The 24,613-nt window shown below is 43.4% G+C and overlaps 1 protein-coding gene across 2 annotated transcripts in view; it reads right to left on the bottom strand.

Moving 5' to 3' along the window:
* Positions 1-24,613, bottom strand: part of MTMR12 (myotubularin related protein 12) — a 69,747-nt gene that overhangs the window by 28,670 nt on the left and 16,464 nt on the right. For both annotated transcript variants that reach the window (XM_064596810.1, XM_064596811.1), the window contains exons 2-7: positions 14,325-14,385; positions 11,630-11,772; positions 10,241-10,313; positions 9,348-9,478; positions 6,805-6,898; positions 2,867-2,996 (exon numbers count right to left, since the gene is read on the bottom strand). In XM_064596810.1, the coding sequence (XP_064452880.1) occupies positions 2,867-2,996; positions 6,805-6,898; positions 9,348-9,478; positions 10,241-10,313; positions 11,630-11,772; positions 14,325-14,385 (632 nt within the window). The remainder of the gene's footprint in view (positions 1-2,866; positions 2,997-6,804; positions 6,899-9,347; positions 9,479-10,240; positions 10,314-11,629; positions 11,773-14,324; positions 14,386-24,613) is intronic.

Below are 24,613 nucleotides of genomic sequence, written 5' to 3'. Positions count from 1 at the left end.
TCTTTTTTTTTTTTTTTTTGAAGATTTTATTTATTTATTTAATTGACAGAGACAGGTAGAGAGGGAACACAAGCAGGGGGAGTTGGAGAGGGAGAAGCAGGCTTCCCGCCAAGCAGGGAGCCCGATGTGGGGCTCGATCCCAGGACCCTGGAACCATGACCTGAGCCGAAGGCAGCTGCTTAACCAACTGAGCCACCCAGGTGCCCCGGTGCAGGGGTTTCTAACCTCTTTCTGAGCAAGAGCTAGCTTTCCCTTTTCAAGCTCTGTGACTGGAAAGAGGGGGAGGAGGAGAAGGGCAAGAATGGGGCCATGCCATTTGCTCTGCAGGCCCCTCCCCACTGTCATTCCGGATTGTGCTGTGTCAGGAGAGCTAAGTTTATAAATGTTTGAGATTGGGGACGCCTGGGTGGCTCAGTTGGTTAAGCACCTGCCTTCAGCTCAGGTCATGATCCTAGGGTCCTGGGATCGAGCCCCACATCAGGATCAAGCCCCGCATCGGGCTTCTTGCTCAACAGGGAGTCTGCTTCTCCCTCTCCCTCTGCCTGCCGCTCCCCCTGCTTGTGCTCTGTCAAATAAATAAATAAAATCTCTTTTAAAAAGAAATACAAATTTTATGAAATTGCTAGCAGGATAGTGGAGAGTATGTTCCAAAATGAGAAGATTCAAGCTTCTAAAAAAGAATTATGCAGGGGTGCCTGGGTAGCGCAGTTAAGCGTCCAACTCTTGGTTTTGGCTCAGGTCATGATCTCAGGGTTGTGAGATCAAGCCTTGCGTTGGGCTCAGCGCTCTGTGGGGAGTCTGCCTGAGATTCTCCCTTTCCCTCTGCTTCTCCTGCTTGTGCACGTGCGCGCTCTCAAATAAATCTTTAAAAAAGTATTATGCAGAGTCACCCTTTAAAAATGTAGGTCAGGGGCGCCTGAGTGGCTCAGATGGTTAAGCATCTGCCTTCGGCTCAGGTCATGACCGCAGGGTCCTAGGATCAAGATCAAGCCCCACATCAGGCCCCGTGCTCGGCAGGGAGCCTGCTTCTCCCGCTCCCTCTACTGTTCCCCCTGCTTGTGCTCTCTCACTCTCTCTGTCAAATAAATACATATTTTTTTAAATAAAATAAAAAAAAAAAAATGTAGGTCAGATCACATCATGCCTCTGCTCAAACTTTTCCTCACTGCACGATAAATGCTGAAAGCCTCCTCCCCTTCACCATCCAACCACCTCCCTCTGCCCTGACCTCACCCCCTACTACTCTGTCCGTTGATGGCTACTCACCAGCCCCTGGGCTCCTTGCTGTTCCCTCACAGAAGCCAGACAACACTCCACCTCAGGTCTTTGCCTCTACTGTCCCCTGTGCCTGACCAACCCCCCCCCAACAACACCTCCAGCACTCCCTAGCCCCCGTGATCTATTTTTCTCCATAGTACTTACTACCTTTTAATACTCTCCAATCACTCATTTATTCTATCACTGTTTTCCTCCCACTAGCGTGAAAGTTCCAGGAGGGTAGGAATTTTTAGGCTCTTTGTTTACTGCTGTATCTCTAGTAGCCAGGACACTACCTGGTGCACAGTGGCCAAAGATTTTTTTTAAAGATTTACCCATTTATTTAAGAGAGAGAGAGAGAGAAAGAGTGTGCACACAGGGGGAAGGAGAGAGGGGGAGAGAGAGAAGCAGGTTCCCCACTGAGCAGAGACTAACACGGGGCTCAATCGCACACCACCAAGATCATGACCTGAGCCAAAACCAAGAGTCACACGCCTAACCAACTGTGCCACCCAGGTGCCCTGCCAAAGATTTTTATTGAATAAATGAAGTGCTAAGTAAAAGGAAAGCAAATATACAATATAAATTCAAAAATGCCTCTAATAGTTTTATACTTAGACTCTACATACAATGGGGGAAAAAAAGACACAAATTCACTTTTGAATGTTTTAAGGGACATCTTAAGGGTTTCTTTTTTTTTTTTTTTTTTTTAAAGATTTTATTTATTTGAGAGAGAGAGAGAGAATGAGAGACAAAGAACACATGAGAGGGGATAGGGTCAGAGGGTGAAGCAGACTCCCTGCCGAGCAGGGAGCCCGATGCGGGACTCGATCCCGGGACTCCAGGATCATGACCTGAGCCGAAGGCAGTCGCTTAACCAACTGAGCCACCCAGGCGCCCCCATCTTAAGGGTTTCTTAAGCACTGTATCGACATGGAAAATGTGGACCCCTCCTATGCTGCTGATGGGAGTGTAAATGGTACAGCCACTGTGGAAAACAGTCTGGCAGTTCCTCAGACAGTTAAACACAGAGTTATCATATGACCCAGCAATTCTATCCTAGGAATACACACACACACACACACACACACACACGGAACTGGAAACCTAAAACCTTGTAAACACATGTTCATAGCAGCATTATTCATAATAGCCTGTCAACTGATGAATGGATAAATAAAATGTGGTCTATCCATACCATGGAATATTATTCAGCAATAAAAAATAATGGAATGCTGCTACATGCTACAACATGGATGAGCCTTGACAATATTATGCTAAGTGAAGAAGCCAAGCATAAAGACCACTTATTATCGGATTCCATTTATATGAAATCTTGAGAATAAGCAAACTATGGAGACAGAAAGTAGATAAGGGGTTGCCTAAGGCTGGGGGTGCTGAGGGTACATGGGGAGCAACTACTAAGCGGGGTATGAGGTTTCTTCTGGGGCTGATGAAAACATTCTAAAATTGACTGTGGTGATGGTTGCCCAACCCTGTGAATAGATTTCAAAATACTGTGTACTTCAAATGTGTGAATTGTATGGCATGTGAATTCAATCTCAATAAAGCTGTTAAAAAAAAAAACAACAGAGCACTGAATGCTTACCTTTCACCGACTTTATAGCCTTCATTGACACTCACTGCTTTGTACTTGACATTGCCTTTGGTCCGCTCCAATTCCCAACACCAGTCCTTAAGTGTGTCAAACATTACAGTATGGTTCTTGGGATCGGTGGCTAGCAAAACAAATTTAAAAAGAAAGTCTTGTCGTGAAGTACAGTATTTTAATGACGTGAAAGTGGATCCGTAAGCCCCAATTTTGTTCACTAAGCCCATTTTTATCCAAGCACAGCAAGTTCACTGCTTAATCCTAACGTTGTTCCTTTTTTTTTGTCATTAACTCAAAATTATGACGAAGGGTCTTTTTATACTGGAGGAAAGGAGGTGTTCTTGTTCCACTCCTTGCAAAAGTAATTTATAGCTCCATTTTCAGTCATCTGACCATAAGATAATTTATATAACATGAAAGATCCTGTGAAACACTAGAAGACAGGCTTGGCACAAATGCTAAAATAATAAAATATTTTTAGCCCTACCAATATGTGCATAAGATGGCAAACTCATTTGAATAGCATGTCAGATCCCTGAATGTAAATCCTCCTTCAATTTGCAGATGCATTGCCAACAAGAGGATTTTCCAGTGTGACATAGTTACTAACGGCCATCACCAGATCAGACAGCTGTGGTGAGGGTTAGGGCTTGCTAGTCAGGAACTGCACCATGGTCACGGAGACTTCTGCCCCTCACCCTGCATTCGGGGGAAATGTCCAGGAGCACTACGCTTGCAGCCCAGCAGATGTGTCCTTGGTCCTCTCCTAAGCCACAGACCACTGGGTGTCATGCACCAAAACAGTCTCAGCTATTTACACACATCAGTTCAAGCCCTTGTGCATTTCAAAAAAAAAAACCACAAAAAAACCCCCAAGCATTTTGGGGAAAACAGTGTTTGATAAAACTCCCCCATGCCATTTTATTAAAATAAAACCAGATTGTAGTACAAACGATAATAATAATAATGACAAAAACAGCGGTTAAGCTTATATAGCACTTAGTATGTGCCAGGTACTGTTCTGAGCATACTACATTTTATTAACTCAATCTTCATAATCCTACAGGGTAGGTAATATTAATTCCTCCATTTTACAGATGTGGTAGAGAAAGGTCAAGAAACTTGCCTAAGGTCACAGAGCTAGGCAATGGCAGAATTGAAATCCAAACCCAAGCAGCTGTAAAGGATTTCCATAAAGTAATAAACACCAAAAAAATTTCCCCATAGACACAAATAATAGTAAGACTCCTATTCAAGAGTAGATAATTCTTTTAGCAACACAGATAAGTCCTTCCCTAAAATGCCACGTCACAGTATTCAGGACCTTTCAGCCAAAGCATATTTTGTGAATTATTAAGCCAGAAACTAACTGAAGATGTTCAGGCTGCAAAGCACCCACCTCTACAAACCCCTACTAAACGCAAAAGATAACTGGTTCAATTAGCATCCATCAGTTATAACATTTACTTCTCAAAAAATGGGGGTTGGAAGGAGAATTAAAAAAAAAAAAAAGATGGAAAATAGAATAAAAGATGCCACATATCCTGGGCCTTGTGGCACAAAAAAAAAAAAACCAAAAACACCACTTGGTGAAGAAACTGCCAGAGTCAATCAAGGTTAAGTGTTGGAACACAGATCAACATAGTCTTGGGGAGCCAAGAAACTATCCTATACTGAGTCTGGACCAAGAGTCAGGATATAAGGAAGAGGCAGAATTCCTAAAAATACAGTATGATTTTTCAAATGTAAATCCAGTAGATGTTTACATAAATTATAGTAATTCATAAATCAGTCATATTTTGTGTAGCTCATATTGCACCAAGCTATTGTAAGCCAGTTACTCAGCACTTGCACGTGTAGCTACAGTGAAAAGATCCGTCATTCAAAGATGAACTTACTGAATTAAGGAACTAATTTTATGTTCAGTCTAACACTAGAGCTAAGCATTATACTTAGTGTAATTCTCTGAAATAATCCACCCTGAATAATATGCAGTTACACTTTCAATTAACCCTCACTTAATTGACTGTACCCTACGTGCCATGGATTTAACAATTTATAATCTTCACAACACTTCAACCGAGGCTTTAACACTGCTGTTTTTATAATGAGAAAACACATGCCCCCAAAATTTAGTGTCATCCCCAGGATCACACAGCTACTGAGCAGCTGGGCAAGGACATGAACTCAAGTGGGACAGACTCCAAAACTCACAGCTTTTCTACTAAGTCACCATAGTCCCCAAAATGCAACCTGCTCTCTCAGATATCTACATCTCTGCACATGCTGATCCCGCTGCCTAAAATACTCCTCTGTGCCCACCAGACACCCCCACATCCTCCACTATCGGCTCCAGCACAGCCTGTGCCCTGTGACAGCCTCCCCGCACCGCCTGCAGTGTGACCGGCCCCTCCACCAGAGGACACAGCTCTCAGCTGTCTCTGCTTAGACTTGATGCTCGTAAAGGACAGGGATTTAGTCCTACTCACTTCCATCCCCAAGTCCTGACGCACAGCAAGCATTCAAAAATGTTGAACAAATGAGCAGTTCAACTGTACACTCCAGAAGGCCCCATGTATGCTGTTAAGCTAACATGCCACGTCCCTAACGAAAAGCACATAGCACACAGGGTCACTCAACATCAGCCTGATGTTAAGATTGACCGGCAGAATCAAAAGGAATGAGATCTTGCCATTTGCAACGATGTGGATGGAACTGGAGGGTATTATGCTGAGCGAAATAAGTCAAACAGAGGAAGACATGTATCATATGACCTCACTGATACGAGGAATTCTTAATCTCAGGAAACAAACTGAGGGTTGCTGGAGTGGGGGGTGGGGGGGAGGGATGGGGTGACTGGGTGATAGACACTGGGGAGGGTATGTGCTCTGGTAAGCACTGTGAATTGTGCAAGACTGTTGAATCACAGATCTGTACCTCTGAAACAAATAATGCAATATATGTTAAGGAAAAAAAAAAGAAGATAGCAGGAGGGGAAGAATGAAGGGGGGGAAATCGGAGGGGGAGACGAACCATGAGAGACAATGGACTCTGATAAACAAACTGAGGGTTCTAGAGGGGAGGGGGGTGGGAGGATGGGTTAGCCTGGTGATGGGTATTAAAGAGGGCACGTTCTGCATGGAGCACTGGGTGTTATGCACAAACAATCATGGAACACTACATCAAAAACTAATGATGTAATGTATGGTGATTAACATAACAATTAAAAAAAAAAAAAAAAAAAAAAGACTGACCGGCAGAGTGAGGAAACAGACCAAGGAGAGAGATGGAGAGAAGACAGACAGACATCTGTGGAAACATTGTACAATGCTAGGCATTATTAATAGCTAATTCAAATGACCAATGTTTCTGAGTTAAAAGACTGCTCCCTTTTTCAGTGAACTGAATGGAAAACATTTAGAATTTAAGTTATGTAAGCATATTTGCTTTCTGATGTGCTCTCTTATGTACAACTGTTCCATTTCCCCAGAGCATGTTCTGGTTGTTTAAAGGCTTTCTAGAATGCAAGACATTCTCTAAAGTATTATGAAATGAAATCAAATATATTAAAGTGGGGAAAAAAAAACCCAGGAACAAACAGGATTATTTTAAACTTGTCTGAATTTTGTTTCTCTACTCTCACATTCCCCGTTATAATGTTGATTTTATCTTTCGTAAGAAACAACCAAACCAATAATCCCTCACAAAAAAGCAAATAAACCTAAAAGATAAGTTAAAGCAATAAAGATCACAGGAAAAAAAAATAGAAACTTTTTTTTTTTTTTTAAGGAACTTGAATGACTTACCCAAGCAAGAGGCAATCAATTGCTAGGAAAGAGGAAAAAGAAACTCATGGATGGGTTTTTGCTTGCTAGTTTCATGTAGGAATTTAAAGGGTCTGCCTACCTGCAAATTAGAACCCAGAAGACACTCACCTGTATTGTTTTGTGCAGCAGCTGCATAGGAAAACAGAAATAATCTTTTAAGCAGTTTAGGAGCCTGGGTATGATGAATTATGCCACTGACAATCTAGAAAAGAACCAAACAATGGGTATAGTCATACTTTTGGCAGATAAACACTGAGCTATCTAGGTTTTCAGTCATGCTAATAGGCTCCTATGGGCATTACACAAACTCTGAGGTCTCTATGATGTTACCTTCTGAATAACGCCAAGTAAACAGAATGTTAACAATTTTGTTAGGTTTCTAAGAGCTTTGAATTTCTAGGGAAAACTTTAAAGATACTATTTATTTATTTATTTGTTTGTTTGTTTATTTGAGAGAGAGAGAGAACAGGGAAAGGAGCGGAGAGGGAGGGGAAAAAATCCCAAACAGACACTGAGCCAAGCACAGAGCCCGAGGCAGGGCTCAATCCCACGACCCTGAGACCATGACCTGAAACCAAGAGTTGGATGCCCAACTGACTGAGCACCCTGGTACACCTGAATTTCTAGGGAAATTAAAAAAAATTTTTTTAATTTATCCATTCATTTGAGAGAGTGAGAGCACATGCGTGGCGGGGGTAGGGGGGCAGTAGGGGAAGGGAGAGAGAGTCTTAAGCAGACTCAGTGTGGAGCCCAATGTGGGGCTCGATTTCATAACCCTGAGATCATGACCTGAGCCAAAGTCAAAAGTCAGGTGCCCAACCACCCTGGCGCCCGATTTCTAGGGAAAATTTTTTTTTTTTTTTAAGATTTTATTTATTTGCGAGAGAGAGAATGAGAGACAGAGAGCATGAGAGGGAGGAGGGTCAGAGGGAGAAGCAGACTCCCTGCTGAGCAGAGAGCCCGATGCGGGACTCGATCCCGGGACCCCAGGATCATGACCTGAGCCGAAGGCAGTCGCTTAACCAACTGAGCCACCCAGGCGCCCCTCTAGGGAAATTTTTAAAACATAGTCTCATTTATCAAAAACAAGGTGTTACAAAAACTTAAGTGCCATATTCAGATACTCTAAAAATCTGACACATCAGAGACATAGGGCTAATATCAGACAATAACCAAGACACTTAGCTATTCTGATCCACTTATGGACTTTAAGACCTTCTTCTAGAAGGTTAGAAAAAGAAATCAATCCATTGTGCTTTTTGTTTGAAGTTTCCAAACAAAAGTATGTTTGGACAGATAGCTAAAACCATCGTTCAAAATAAAGTTTCTGGCTTCTCAGGGACTTTCCCTATATCCACCGCTTTTTTCCTGCTCAGAATAGATACCGGAGGGCGCCTGGGTGGCTCAGTTGGTTGAGCGACTGCCTTCGGCTCAGGTCATGGTCCCGGGGTCCTGGGATCGAGTCCCGCATTGGGCTCCCTGCTCCGCGGGGAGCCTGCTTCTCCCTCTCCCACTCCCCCTGCTTGTGTTCCCTCTCTCGCTGTGTCTCTCTCTGTCAAATAAATAAATAAAATCTTTAAAAAAAAAAAAGAAAAGAATAGATACCGGAGTCATGTTTATTATTCTTTCTTTTTTTAAAATTTTTTTATTGTTATGTTAATCCCCATACATTACATCGTTTTTGATGTAGTGTTCCATGATTCATTGTTTGCGTATAACACCCAGTGCTCCATGCAGAACGTGCCCTCCTCAATACCCATCACCAGGCTAACCCATCCTCCCACGCCCCTCCCCTCTAGAACCCTCAGTTTGTTTTTCAGAGTCCATCGTCTCTCATGGTTCGCCTACCCCTCCAATTTCCCCCCCTTCATTCTTCCCCTCCTGCTACCTTTTTTTTTTTTTCTTAACATATATTGCATTATTTGTTTCAGAGGTCATGTTTATTATTCTAACTGAACTACCACAATCCCTGAAAGAAAACCAAGGAGTTACCCGTAACTGTGTATAACTCAACTGTAGCCAGAACAGCAGGTGAGCTGGCCCCTCTCCACCTTTCCCCTGACGGATTTACCAGGACAGTGGCAAGTTTGAGACCTTCAATACCTTAGTAACAGAATTGTAGAAGTTACAGTGACAACTGTAACCAGTTCTTCTAGTTACATATTCTGATTTGCTGCAGCAACCAGATTAAGTTTCCTTAGTGTCCAAAATCACAGGCCTCATTTGGTAACTCGGCTGTGCCTGTCTGCCCCATGTACCTCTTCCTCCTCCCACATACTTCTACAAAACTTCCCAGATATGAACTCCTTCGTTCCAGGACTTGGGGGTCTCTGCTACTACTTTTTGGAAAGACTGTCAGAGGTGGGAGAAGCAGCTTGCCTCCTGACCCTGGTTTATCACCTCCCACTCTTTAGAGGCTCCAGGAATAAAACCATCACGAACTCTAGGATTAAAGGTAGCATGTGCCAACATAATACGCAGGCATGCTTCACCAAATTCTCTCTCAATTCTAATCAAAGCATGTGATTATAAGCCAATTTCAACTTTACGGAGTGAAATGCACCCACTCCACCTTTGTGCAATATAAGCAAAAAGAGTTAGTGGTGATACCTGATGGGAAAGAAAACCTACAAATACATGCAACTAGTTACCCTTTTGACTTCCTCTTCTTTTGTGTACCTCAGACCAAAGTGGAACACTCGCAGGTCTTTGCAGTGGATGATGAGTTTCTCAGGGTATTTCTTCAGTTGTCCAAAGAGAGGTTTCTTTTTCTCATCAAACACTACACATCGATGATGAAATCAAGAAGGGAAATCATGTTATAAGGCAAAAAGTTAATGATGAGGAAACAGGTAGACTATTCACACCTCTCAAAAGTGAGAGGAAAGGTGCTGTCTTCGAAGTAACTGTCATCAGGGGCCCCGGCTCTCTGACAATGGGCAGCGTTCTTCATTCCTCTGGACAAGCTCAAAATGGACTGACTCCAGAAGCTAAGATTACAAAAGATGGAAGGGGGTCACTAGGGATATGCTGTCAAGACAGTTGAGTCCTGGCTTTATGGCCAGGGGCATCTCCTGACACTTCCCTCCCTGCCCCGGAATTTGGACCGCGCAGCACCTACCCGTGTTGGGATCATCATAAATGGCTACTGAATGATTTCTGAAAAAGCCCTTACTGCCAAAATATAGAACTGAAGCACAGAGAGGCTTGACCCTTAGCAGAAAAGACTCAGAGTACAGTGCAACAAACCTTTATCAGATTAGTCTTTAGAGTAAAGCCTACACACCTCACACGGACAGTCACAAGTATGCTCTAGCATATAATGGCACTGCAGAGTATTAGAACAGGTTCCAAATTCAAGTGCAAGCTCCTCCAGCTAAGTGGCCCCGAATAAGCCACCTTACATCTCAATTTTCTCATCCATAAAACTGATTTAAACAAATATGTAAAGAAATTTTAGTAAACTGTAAAGGACCATAGAAATATTATCATTATCAACCATACTTCCAAAGGCTGGCAACACCCCAGGGGAAAAGATACTTACCTCCATAAATCTGATCAACACAGTGGAGTGTGATGTCATTTTCTCCTATAACCTCATTCTTAAATTGGGTTTCCTAAAAGATTCAAAAGGAAACAACTGTGACTCCTTTCTGTGCCCTATTAAACATTTATAGGCAGAGTAAATCACCATTTTCCAATTGCACAGTAGGAAAAACAGAGGGGGGGTGGAAGAAATGGGTGAAGGTGGCCAAAAGGGGCAAACCTCCAGTTATGATAAACAAATCATGGGATGTAACGTAGAGCCTGGTGATTATAGTTAATACAACTGTATTATATATCTGAAAGTTGCTAAGAAAGATCTTCTCATCATAGGGAAAACAAATTTGTAACTATATGAGGTAAGAGATGTTAACTAAACTTATTCTAATAATCATTATGCAATAGACATGTATCAAATCATTACGTTATACTCCGTAAATAGGATGTTATATGTTAATTATATCTCAATAAAACGGTGGGGAAAATTGAGTGTACACTCTAAAAAACAAACAGGGAAATGGAGCCGGCCACATTCTCTAGGAAAGGGATGATGAAGTGTGTGAGGAAAGCTGGTAAGCACTTTTTTTCCAAACCCAAGCATGACATGCCATTCCTGGGCTGCTCCCAGGCAAACTGGCCATGCCACAATCACTTGGAGAGGTTAGGATTTCTCTACCCAATTGCAAACTGGTAAGTGACAGCTACATGAAGGCAGGTTTAGGAAGAAAACACTGTGAGTGCGGTCTGTATTCGGACAGGACGAGGAGCCAAGCCACTCGAGCAGACAGCAGTGCAGAAGACCACACTCCAAGGCAGCAGGGGCGGGCCGGGACCGCTGAGTTTGCATCAACATACAGCGCGCCCCCCGATGGCGTGGGCTGTCCTCTCCCTCACTCCACTTGCCCATTCTCCGTAAGTAGGGACGAGTCTTACGAGGACACTGCGACTGGGGCACAGTAAACCCAAATTCAAGTGCTGCATTCAGTATCAGTTTCATTACCGAGCTCAGTTCCTGAATTTGAGGGACAGCTCAGTATACAGAAAACATGGGGAACTAGTATATTTGGGGAAATGTGATTCCAGTGAGTGATACGTACGATGCTAAAATACAGGAGAAATTAAGAACAAGTTGACAGTGTCAACCTATGAAGTCAGATGCAAGCCAGCGTAACCTGAGGCACTGGAGGGAAATTTTAGAACGGTCCCACCACTGAAAAGAGATCCCAGAGGACAGAGAGCAATCTAGTGGTGAAGACTTCTGTCCTTTGTGTTTAATGTGTTGGCAGGTAGGGGGAGGGGGGGTAGAGTCACTGAGGAGCTGGGAAAAAAGACAACAGGGCCACAATTGCACTGCTCCCCTCAAACTCTGCCAAATGCAGCTCATACATACATCATTATCCAGTGCCGATTCGTCATCGCCCAAGAAAGCAATCTTAAAGTCTGTGCAGACAAGTTTCCCATAGATCCCACGCTGACAGGAATCTTCCTGGACATACTTCAGCACTGTGCTGGCTTCACAAAGCAGCTGTTCACCTGATCAAAACCAAAGCAAGTCCTCCTGAGAGTCTTCAGGGAACATACAATATGTGACAGTAAAAGCTTCCCCAGCTCTCGTCATGGGAAAGACAAACGCACGACACACTGCAGCCCTTCAGAGCCTACACTTTCAGCACAGCAGGGGCTGCAAACCTGAGGCACGAAGATGAAGCAGAGTGGGGACCGCTGGTAAGTGAAACCAAAATGGCTCAGATACACCTTCACATGGGGCACTTCCCCATCTTCTCGCTGTGAATGAGGAAAGTGTCCAATACGTGGAAATGATCTCAGCTACACTTGCAAGCGCAGACCTCAGTGTTCCTATTACTTGGGCCCTAGCAGGCGTTCCCCAGAAGTGATACCCTATATGGAATTAGCAAGGCTCTAGAACACAGAGCTCAGGCCCGCTTTGTGGGGAGAGTGGGCCATCATCTCTCACTCTGGACCTGCTGAGAGAAAGCAGGGTGCCTCCCCAGCCACAGGGCTGGCAGGCAGCTTTCTCAGACACAGAGGTGCAGCATGACCACATGCATTCTGGCTCCACAGACAAGGATGGGAGGAAAAGGGAGGTCAGAGGTTTGTGGGAAAAAAATGGTTTCCTCTCTTTCTTAGTTGAGGGTGTTTCCTCTCAGTGTGTCACCTTTCCTGCTCCATCTGCAGGCGCCCAGCCTGCTCGAGCAGCTGTATTTCCTGGAGATAGAAAGGACTTTACAGTCAAGAAGATTAGGATTTGGGGATAGGTAAGCATTCACTGCTCCCTAGAAACAGAGAAGTTTATGAGGGCTACACGTCTGGATGAGAGCAGAAAAAGGAGAAGGATATGGAAGATATAAAAAACCAAGTGCAAATATTTTGTAACAAAAAAGAAAAGGAATATTCTCTTTCAACAGACAACCATCTCCCCTTAGAATCTCCCTCTGGATATTTTCTTCAGTGTCTCTGAATGTACTTTTTGGCTCAAAATTCACTTGGTCTAACTTTCAACATGAAAATAGAGTTTCAGACACTGAGACTATCAAGGGATGCATATTATGGTATATTTTTCCATCTCCCAAGGGGTTAATTACTAAGGAAATACAGGAAGATGGCTCAGTCACTAGGTCAACCTCTAGAGGGACCACCGAGCTCGAAGAAAACAATGAATCGGGGCCTTGTTAGGGTTTAAAATAGTTCAGAAAAAATGCCTCAACTAGTTCAAGGTGGAAGATACGTGAACAAGGCTTCCTGAGCTTTCAACTCTTAGCGTGAAACATTCTAACAGTGTTTCCCCAAGACCAGGCAAGCCGGGTTCAGGTGGTGGCTGTGCGCTGGCGACTAGGCACCAGCACACAGCAGCTAATACGACATCCCGTGCGGCTCTGTGAGCCCGGCGTGCTGCGCATTGCTATCAGCTTGCGTGTGCAGAGAGGGTCTCAAACCACGGGAGGCGGGAGCTGGAAAAAATCAAGGTCTAGTCTGGGAAATGGAGGCGGCACATCAAGAATAGACCTCAGGTAATCCAGAGGATGAGAGAATGTGTGTAACACTAAACTAAAAATAAAAGTTCCAGGATCTATGACCCAAGGAAAGGAAGGACAATGTGGTATGTGGATTAAGGTTTCGGCCATTATTAGTAAAAAAAAAAAAAAACAAAACAAAACAAACAAAAAAACACCTCTGAAACTTAGAAATATTTTTAAGTTTTAGGATCCCAGTATTTACCAAATAAGGTGGATCAGTCAGAAACTTGTGCATATTCATATCCTCTCAATAAACATTAGTACCAGAATGAGGCCTCCATTGCTTTGGGGAAATACACCCAAAAACTCTTACGAAAAAAAGCTATTGGGATTAGAAAAAAGAAAATTGAAGAAGAACCGAATGCACAGCCCCCAGGACAGCCCCACCCGTGGAAGGGGATACAACCACCACGTAGTTTGTCTCTGAATTCAGGAATGATTAAAGCTTAACTTCAGATATAGAGTCTCTCTTCCATCTCAAAACTATCCAACCAATTCAGACTCTCAGTGATGACCTCAGAGCAAAGCCGTGGCAGCCCCAGGGTTAGTAAACCCCAACCTGTCTGGTCCTTTTGCTCAGATGCATACGCGAGACCACAGGTGAGGCCAGCCACCAATGCTTGCCCGGGGAGGCCGAGACGGCTGTGCTAGTCCAGGGCAGCTAGACCTCGGCAACAGGAAGAGCGTGTGGAACGTGAGGCTCTGTGGGGGACCAGGATTTTCCTGAGTGGAGACCAGAATACTGGATGTATCCACGTATAGTGACATGAAAAAGGCCTAATTTGCTTGTGAAGGAGGTGAATTTCCCAGGCTTATTTTCATCAGCTTGGGTGGAGGGGAAAACAAGAAAAATTCTTGGCAGATGCTGTAATATTCAGACCTAGGTATGTAGTGACTGAATTAAAGACCTTGATATTTTTGTCAAACTCATCCCCATTATATGCTCTCTGGGTGAAAACAAAGGAGTTTATATATAGCAGTACTAGGAATGACATAATTTATCACTGGCTTTGAGTTGCACATGAGGTCCGAAGCTAACATGACTGTTACCTGGCAACAAGTGAAGAGTTACTTCCTTCTCTGTTACTTCCTTCTCATTTGTGTGAATTTCCTAAAAGAGAAGAACAAATGGTAATATTTTTCTTTGTTTAAAGGCTCAAAATGAATAACATAAAGTCATGCTTTCAGAACACACACTAAAACATCATATACTGTCAGGAATTTTTTGTTTATTTGACAAGCTACTTTTTAAAAATGTATTTTTAACTAAAGGAAGACAGAAAATTCCAGCAAATTAGTTCAATGTACTAAACTATCTGGGATTGACAACTGTTAGTTGCCCCCAGTGGAGGGGCAGGAATGGGCACCCCCTACCTAAAAGAACAAATGTTACACAGAAAGTAAGGCAGCTCCAACAGAGTCAGAAAGGGAATGGGAGACATTCCACAGCATGACTCCCCTCTTACTCCAGTGAGAACCAAGGATCAAAAACAAAAGATGATTATGAGTTCTTGAAAGAAAATGGACATATGTCAAGGGCTTGAAGATAAGAACAGGAAAATAGGAATGTGTCAAGTCAATACTGATCCATCTACTCTGTAGCATACCAAGACGCAATAAAGACAGATGGGAAAACATTCCAAATTACCTAAAACCCCAAGGCAGTGCAATGGGACACAATCACTTCTAATAAGGAATCAAGGCCAGGCTCTTTATCACTGTTTCTCAATGAAAAGATCTTCAAATGCCTTCATGTTGGGTTCACTGTTTTTTTGGGTATTCAAAGATAATTAGCAATCCTTAATGAATTAGTGGAACCTGGGAAAGGTCGAAAATGGGTGTTAACATAACAAAGAGAGGCCTGGTGGGCCTCCTAAGGCAATCTATCATACCATCTATTAAGCAGTCTTGCCAAAATAACTATCCTCAATTGGCCTGGGTTTCTATATCAATCTACCAATTTATAAGAAACACTGGGACAGAGAAACATGTTAAATGACACCATGGGGATGCAGCCAGTCAAATCTTCACTGTGGAAAATTCTACCCGACACAACCAGCTTTGTTAACAAATAAAATCAGAATTTGTTTTGTTTTGTTCTTTGGCATGAGGCTCTAGGTGGTAGGAGTTTCCTGAAGTTGTGAATTCAGACTGAAATACTGAATACTGAAATCTTGAAGCTGAAGAAGAAAATCATAGCTGTTTCAGAAAACCCATTTTTTAAAAAAGATTTTTATTTCAGATAAAGAGAGTGAGCACAAGGAGGGGGAGGGGCAGAGGGACAAGAAGACTCCCCACTGAGTACGGAGGAACCCAATGCAAGGGGCTCAATCCCAGGACCCTGAGATCATGACAGGAGTCAAAGTCAGGCACTTAACTGACTGAGCCACGCAGGCGCCCCTCAGAGAACCCATTTTGACCATGGTGTATTTTAGAGATGGCTACAGTTTACATCCCAAAAGATGCCAAAAATCCAGTTCTTCCGAAGAGGCAGTGCTTCTTAGACTTGGAGAGTGTCACATCATCTGGGGATCTTGTCACCTCTGCAGGTACTCACACCTCACCACAAGAGTAAGGAATCAGAGTGCTGGGGATCCAGCTGGGCCCATGGTTTTGCAAAAAGCTCCCCAGATGATTCTGATGCATTGCTCTAGGTTGTGCATCTTGCATAGAGAAATGCTATGAGTGTTTTGGTAATTTAGAAATCCTCATTGAGCTTCCACTGTCTGCCATTGGCACGGAACTAAATTAAAGCACAATTATTTTTGACAAGTCTGCCATCTTTCTCCAAGGAGACAGCAAAACTATTCATTAAATTCAATCAGCTGTTAGAAAACTAGTGATCATCTTGACTAGTGCTTGTAATTCAGTTCAAACACTGCAGCCAGCTTGGAGAGGACTAGCCCTACTATTATGTCTGCAGAAGTAGCATCTTCTAATGACAATTTATACTACTTAAAACTATCTACATCAATTCTTGAAATGGTTAGTGGAATTCTTTCTTTACATCCTATAAACAATCAGGAGACACCTTTTAGGATTCTGTCCTACTCAAAACTCCCTTTCCCCAGGTAACTGTTCTCTGCTCCCCCAAGTTCCTGGAGTGAACCACCGCTTCACCATCAAATGCCTGGGAAATGGACAGTGGTCCTTGAAGAGCTAATCATTTTATGTCCCAAATTAATTTGGCTGAAGGTCTAAAAGAAGTTAACCAAGTTGGCTACTTAAACTACAACTTTGTAAATTTGGTCATCACAAGTATGGTAAAGCAGAAAAAGCTGTTTTGCAGAGAACAAGAACCATGAAAAGGTTATGTGGAGACAAAAGTCCCTTCTTCCAGACAAACAACCATGGCCAGGACTCTCATGGTTTCCCAGGCTTTACTGAGGCCCAGCCACACCTTTGGCCCACAGTTCCGTGAATCACACCTGCATCCTTAAAATAAATCCTCTTGTTCACCTACATTAGTTACAATGGTTTCTGACTGTCACCAAGGGAATTACTGACTTAGGTCAATTGCATTAACAATATAGAAACCATAAATGACTAGAATCACATATTGCAACATGTCAATGTACAATATATCCAGGGCTATAGGATTAGGACCCATGTCATAGCTGCCACCTCACACGTTAAGACTGGCAGCGAAGAGTCAAATGCCAGAACTAGCATCTACTGCCTCAGAGTGTGGGTTTTAGACGGAGTGAGGATGTATGAAGCCTCCAAACCACAAAGCCTCGTATGAGTTTACCATCATTCAGCTGATTAGCCTTGTCACTTCTAAACTAAGTCATATATGTATTTGTATACACATATACATTTATACACACACACACACACACACACACACACAAATTATAAGCAGAGGATGCTAGGCTTCTAAAGGTAACTGAGGTTTATTCATAGGAAGAAAGAAGAGATTTATAAGACACAAAGGTAATTTAAATGAATCCTACCAAGTGTTAGGTAAACAGGAGTCTGCAGTCCAGGGGGAGAAGAGACAACACAACACTCTTGGACAACCATAATACAACATGACGGATGCAATGAATAAAGGTATTGATGTGGGGCTCCAGGAGCACAAGAGGGGGCCTCACTCCCCAAAAGAGGGAGGAGTGGGGAGAGGAGAGACTGTTCAAACAAGTGCTTCTCGTGCTTTTCCAACTGCCCTCAATGCTTCTAGGCAAGTGGCTCCTAAGGAATGTGCAGGAGTTCAAGGGACGGTCAAGCAGAGAGAGGAGGTGCAAAGACACGGAAGCAAGTGATTCTGTTAAGAGGTGAGAAAGATGGCAGGGTGAGTGGTGGGATTCAGGCCATTTTAAGGAGTTTGGGCTTTAGTCCATGGGTAGTGGGGAGCCCATGCAGGATTTTAAACAGGGCAGTGAATTAAGCACGTAGCATTTACTATCTCTGAAACAGGTCTTTCAGGAAAAAGCACAGGACTAAATCAGGAACCCTTTGTAGGGTTCAACCTACAAAGATATCAGAGGGATCTTGGGCAAGTGTCCTGGCCTCAGTGTCCCCATCTAAAAGAATGGAATTAAGAGCCATACTACCTGCCTTGCGAGATAACGTGCAAGAGGCCTGTGCAAGGTCAAAATCATGACAGTGATGTGAGCCTGAGCATGTGTGTCCAGAAAGGAGGCAGGGTCCTTGATGGCTTTCTCTCACTAGAAACGAAAGGAAAGCCTCCCCCTCCAGACCCACTCTCTCCATTCCAGAACACTATCACAACAAGCAACTAAATTCTCAGAGGGATGAATATCAATCTACTGGAACATTTCCTGAAAGAAAAAGGGAAAAGGCTGGAGACCTTTTCCCACTCACCGTCTTTGTCAAATGCCCCAAAAGCTTAGTACACATTTTTCATTTTAAACATACTGACTCCTCTTCTTCCCCAGAATAATGTTAAATACATTTGGATGGTGGCAACAAGTTGCTGACCAATAACGGATCTGAGAGAGAAAGGGAAAACACACAAAGCAGCTAGCTAAGTCACTGAGAAGCCACGTATTTTATGAAGCGTGTGGAAATTTCAACATTGGAGAGGGATGACAGAAACACCACCGAGATTCCTCGCGGGGCTCAACTTCCTCCTAAAACTGCTGCTACCCCTCAGACTGCCCTCAGCGCTCAGACTGCTAGAGATTAGAATAACACAGTAAGATTACACTGCTGCTGAAAAGCCAGCATCCAAGAAAAATCATCAAATGCATGTGAGCCCCTGCCTCAAATGCCACTAAAGAATTATAACAAGACTTTATTCATCCACAACGCAGGTAGTACAGCAACCTCATCTACTTTGAACGCTGTCAAAAATCATGAAGACTTGGGGCGCCTGGGTGGCTCAGGTCATGATCCCAGGGTCCTGGGATCGAGCCCCGCATGGGGCTCCCTGCTCCGCGGGAAGCCTGCTTCTCCCTCTCCAGCTCCCCCTGCTTGTGTTCCCTCTCTCACTGTGTCTCTGTCAAATAATAAAATCTTAAAAAAAAAAAAAAAAAAAATCACGAAGACAAAAGGATTTCTGAGCAGTCAACACAGATGTGTCCAAGTTTGTGCACGGCGATCAAAGCCCTCCACAATCTGTCAGGCTAAGCTTTCACTTCAACGGCATGCTTTCACTATAATCATATAATAGCCAACTAACATTTACCAAGCTGCTATTATGTGCCAAGTAAGTGGTCTTCGTTAGTATCTCATTAATCTGCACGACTACTCTAGCACTGGTATTACCTCCATTTTAAAGATGAAGAAACAGGTTTAAAGTGGTTCGGGAACTTTCCTTTTATAGGAAATAAGTCACTAACCCAGGGTACAGCCCAAGCCCTGACGAGCTCCAGAACTCACATTCTTCGCTGCTAAGTATTAGTTCTAACAAACATGGTCTCTGGTTTCCTACTACAAAAGGGAAAATGGTTGTGATATCCACTGCCTGTAGTAGGAAACCAGTCTCCTATTACAAAACTGATTAGGACAAATTAGGAAAATTCCCTTAGGAGAACTGTACTTCACTATACAAGGATTTGCCACATCCAGGACAAAAGCACGTGAAAGCTAAAGTCAGCTAACACTCCTGAGAATCTGCTGAGAGGCTGAAAAGCAGCCTGGTTTTCATTCCACTAGTTCTCAAAAAGTAAATTCTCTAGTTTCTTACCAAGTTCACATTTAAGGTGCTCATCTTCTCAAAAGTGTGACAGACCTAAGGCACCTCGGAAAGGCAGAAAATGGGCCCTGCCAGAAAGCTGTTGACCTTGAAAGAATGGGGGCTGTGGAGGGTGATCCTACAATGAAGCTCTCATAGGCCAGAATGCTTACAAATACCAAAATGCTTCACATCAACCCTTCACTGTTTATGAGGGCTTTGAGTCAAAAACTGAAGTTGTTATTCTCAGTTTAATCTCACCCAGCCAGAAGGGCAAATTCCAAGAGCCAACATCCCTAAAGGTTCCAAAACACAATTTCTTTCAACCACATTTGGCACCAAAGTGCTAAAAAGACACACCACAGACATTTTATTTTTTTTAAAGATTTTATTTGACAGAGAGAGACACAGCGAAAGAGGGAACACAAGCAGGGGGAGTAGGAGAGAGAGAAGCAGGCTTCCCGTGGAGCAGGGAGCCCGATGTGGGACTTGATCCCAGGACCCTGAGATCATGACCTAAGCCGAAGGCAGATGCTTAACAACTGAGCCACCCAGGCACCCCAACCACAGACATTTTATTTCCTGAAAGTCGCTCTACTGCTCTCAAATGGACATTTAATATACTTGTTTTCTCCACTAAAATAGAAAATCTGAGGGTGCAAATGTATTTGCATCCACATTCTCGGTGGGAATCTATGTGCATCTCAGGATGAAATCTACCTTTTTTACAGCAGAAAGCTCTATTTTTAATACAGCATAATACTAATAAATTTTGTTTTCCCCCTTGTTTCTCCAAACTTCTTTCAGTGCATGCACTAATATCAGAAAAAATACAGATCTGGGGCAACAGTTCAAATCCAGCTCTGCTCTACAGACATGACCTTGGGCATGTCATTTCACCTGACTGAGCTTTTACTTGCTCCTATGTAAATGGAAACAATACTACCTAATATGAGGCTTGAACAAAAATGTATGCAAATGCCTGGCACACATGTTCAGTAAATGGGAGTTATCACTGTTGGTCGAACAGTATCTGTGCTTCTTGATTTCTTTAATTCTCTCGTCCTTTCCTCTGAGTAAACAAAGAATTCAGATATACTACGTAAGAGTTACAATTATTCAAGATTGTCACACAAGTAAGAAAAATTTCTACTTCTCTCTCAGTCCCATTTCCCACATTAAACTAAATTGAATCTACTCTCAATTCTTTTCTGTGTATCAGAACTCCTGCAGTTACCGACACCCAAGTTGGCCCTAATTCCGTAAGACAGAGTATCCAGGAATATCTGAAGCAAAGGAAAAAGAAACGGCCTTTTTCTATTAGTAGGATTTGTATTCTAGAAGCCCACAATGACTTAGATATGGTCATTTTGTGTCTTACCTTCTGCAACACAAAGTACTTTGAACCCATTATAAGACCAAGAGAGTAAACTAATGGCTTCCTTAAGAGAACACCACATCTGAGGAAGGGACTGCTCGGGCATGCTGTGCAAAAAGTAAACCTTTCTCGACAGCTGATCCTATTGAAAGTAAATCACTGAAAGTTGGTAACAAATTGAGAATAAAAACCTACATAAGCACTTAAGCAGTAGAATTTAAGGAACCACACTATAGGCAAACATCACTAATATCTAACCCTTCTCTGGTTAATACTTCAAAATAATTATAAATTATATACTATCCAATTCTTACAAAAAACTCAGAAAAAAGTAAGTACCATGATCACTACCATCAAATACTCATTCCCAAAACAAAATAGACAACAGTCCGAAGAAGAGAAATAGCCTAAAGGACTCTAATAAATCAGTGTATACAAAGAGAATCATTAACAAACCGAAAAACCAAAAAACCCCGAGGGCGCTTGGCTGGCTCAGTCAGAAGAGCATGACTTTTGATCTCAGGGTCATGGGTTCTAACCCCAAACTGGGTGTAAAGATACTAAAAAAGAAAAAAATAAACTTAAAAACCCTTCCCTCAAAAAACTTAATTTTTTCTTTTAATTTGGGAAGCTAGCTATTTGCGTGGTGGGGAGGAATCAGGAAAGACAGAATGGAGTCTCATTAGCTATGTCCTATTGTTCCTTCACTTCTGTATTTTACAATAGCTTTTTTTTTTTTTTTTTAAGATTTTAGTTATTTGAGAGAGAGCGAGCGCATAAGCCAGGGGTGGGGGTGGGGGGTAGGGTAGAGGGAAAGGGAGAAGCAGACTCCCCACTGAGCAGGAAGCCTGGACATAGGGCTTGATCCCAGGACCCCGGGATCATGACCTGAGCCAAAGGCAGATGCTTTTTTTTTTTTTTTAAGATTTTATTTATTTATTTGAGAGAGAGAGAAAGAGAGCACAAGCAGGGGGAGTTGGCAGAGGGAGAAGGAGAAACAGGCTCCCCACTGAGCAGGGAGCCTGACATGGGGCTCAATCCCAGGACCCTGGGATCATGACCTGAGCTGAAGGCAGATGCTTAACCGACTGAGCCACCCAGGCACCCCCACAATAGCTTTTTTTTTTTTTTTTTAAGATTTTATTTATTTATTTGAGAGAGAGAGAATGAGAGCACGAGAGGGAAGAGGGCAGAGGGGGAAGCAGACCCCCCGCTGAGCGGGGAGCCCGATGTGGGACTCGATCCTGGGACTCCAGGATCATGACCTGAGCCGAAGGCAGTTGTTTAACCAACTGAGCCACCCAGGCGCCCCCACAATAGCTTTTTGAACCCCACAAAGAACTGACAAACTTGGAGATAACATCTTAATGTGTCCAAGAAAGAGAAAAAGAGTTACAACATCCGCTGCTTGTTGATTCTGGGAGAATGAACACAGTCAAATGGAGGAGAGGGGAAGCAGTTACCAACAAGGGTACAGGAGCACCCACGTCTGGATGTGCTGAGTCTGAACATGGATCTTAAAGTGGGTTGCAGGACAGGATGAAATTCCCACATGTATATCCTACTCCTGATCATGCTGCATTCGGAGTGTGTATAAGCTGTTGTCTTCATGGGAAAATTTATTGGATGAGTGATTAAAGGCTATCCAGCTTGATCTTTACAATTGGATAAGTAAATACAATCTCTTCCCTATCAACACTACAAATTACTAAATCATGACTCAGGGGTCACTTGTGGACTGCAGAAATCACAAATGTCCACTCTGTAAATGTCAAAGAGGGTACTTACAAGGACCAGCCCTTATTGAGGTTGAGAGGTGAATAATGATATATTTTTTTGGTGGGGGAGGGACAGAGGGAACAGGAGAGAGAGAATCTTAGGCAAGCTCCATGCGCAGGGCTCAATCTCAACCCTGAGATCATGACCTGAGACGAAATCAAAAGCTTAGCTGACTGAGCCACCCAGGCACCCAGTGATAAATATTTCTTGAGTTGTGTCAGGCATTGTTTAAAGGGTTTGATACTTATTAACTCATTTAATCCTTATAGCACGCCTTTGAAGTGGGATTTTTATACCCACTGCTATCTCCATTTTGCAGATGAAGACACCCAGCTAGTACTTGTGGAGGTGGAAGTCAAACCTGGTAGCTGGCTCGGTCTGCCTTAGAGGATGCCACATTGCCTCTTACATGGAACGGAGGAAAAACAGGACAAAATGGCCAATGTATCTGCTAGACTCACCTGAAACCAAGTCAAACCAAGAATCATAGAAAGTTCCCAGGGAAAACCTAAAAGGGTGTTGTAGACGACAAAAGGAGGGTGAAGGGAAAAAAACAAAAACCAAGAAACACCTGCTCTACAGGGGTAATGGCTGGCTGCACGGGGAAGAACTCTGGGGCTTCTTCAACACCAGCTGAGTTACCTTTTGTGACTTACTCCACTGGGTCCATTGAGGCAGAAGTCTCGGATTTGTCACCCCAACAAACCCTCAAGGGTTCAATGGGAATCTTCTGATTCACGACACTCCAGGCACGGCTTCAACCACGGTGAACACTGCTATGTACTGCCCGGACAATTCTGTGCTTCCCTTCAAGAGCATGTAGTCTAGAGGCCAAGCTAACAGTCTCCCTTGTCTCCCTTTACACCTCCTTCTCCGTCAGCCTCAATATCCAATCTACCACCAAACCGCATCAGTATCACTGTTCAATGTTTCTACAATCTATGTTCCTCTCTTATCTCCACCAGCATCACCTCATTCAAGCTACCTTTCTCCACCCTAAAGCAGCAGTGATCCTTTCAGCACACAGTTTGTTTGCATTATTGGCGGGATGAAGACGGTGCCTTGATGTGGCCTATGAGGCCCTGTGCAGCCTGGCCCTTACCTACTTGTCCACTCTGGTTTCCTAACATTCTCTTCCTCAGTCTGCATGTTGGCCACACTGGCCTCCTTTCAGCCTCCCATACCTGCCAGGCTCCTTCCCATCCTGAGGTGTTTCCACAGGATGCTCCTTCTACAGAATGCTCCTCTCCTTCTTTGCCCTGTGAATTCTAAGTATCCTTCAGGTCTCAGGACAAGGGCCATTCTGTTCCCAGGTTCTCACAGCCCCATGTATCTCTCTCCCTCCTAGCCCTTGTCATAGCTGCAATTTCACATTTGTTTATGTAATTATTTAAGTCTATCTCCCCACCAATCTCCACTCTTTGAGGGCACATCTTTACCTGTTTTTTTGCTCACCATATATCCCCAGAATCCAATACAGACCTTGCACGTGGTACATGTTCAAAAGATTTCCTTGACTAATTCAATTAGTAATGACTAAGTAGTGAGAGGTTTTAAAACCACTTGAGCAGGGACCAGAGAAACATATGGCTTAAGATACAATATCGATCTAGGCTTGGGCTGTTACTACGTATGGCATCACCAAATGCTCTAATCATATGGTAAAGTACTGGGGAAAGAGTGTATTCCATTCAAGACTGTCATGCATGTGGTATTAATCCAGAGAGACCAGAGCCCGTGAAGCCTGTCCAGTAAGAACTGCAGGAGCGCAACAGCCGCGGACTGGGCTGGCGTTATCCTAGGACCCTAGAGCCAATTCAGCTCGCGTCTAGTGATAGCTGCCCCCTGGTTTCGAAGTTGGAGAGGGGCCTGAACTTCCTCTTCACCCTGTTCTCCTTCAGGCCCCGTCTCCTTCAACCCTGACACTCCCTGCCCAGCTGCCTGACCAGCCAGTAGTGCCAATCTTACTTCCAGAGCAATGAAACATGGGATAAAAGTCCTTACTGACACCAACTAAGGATCTTGGGTCAATGTGTAGGG

This window comes from Mirounga angustirostris, unplaced genomic scaffold (assembly GCF_029215605.1).
Source record: "Mirounga angustirostris isolate CCGP_5_RB_7025 unplaced genomic scaffold, mMirAng1.0.hap1 SCAF_7, whole genome shotgun sequence".
NCBI lineage: Eukaryota > Metazoa > Chordata > Mammalia > Carnivora > Phocidae > Mirounga > Mirounga angustirostris.
Note: the sequence above shows the minus strand (reverse complement) of the source record. Positions and strands in the feature narration are given on the sequence as shown.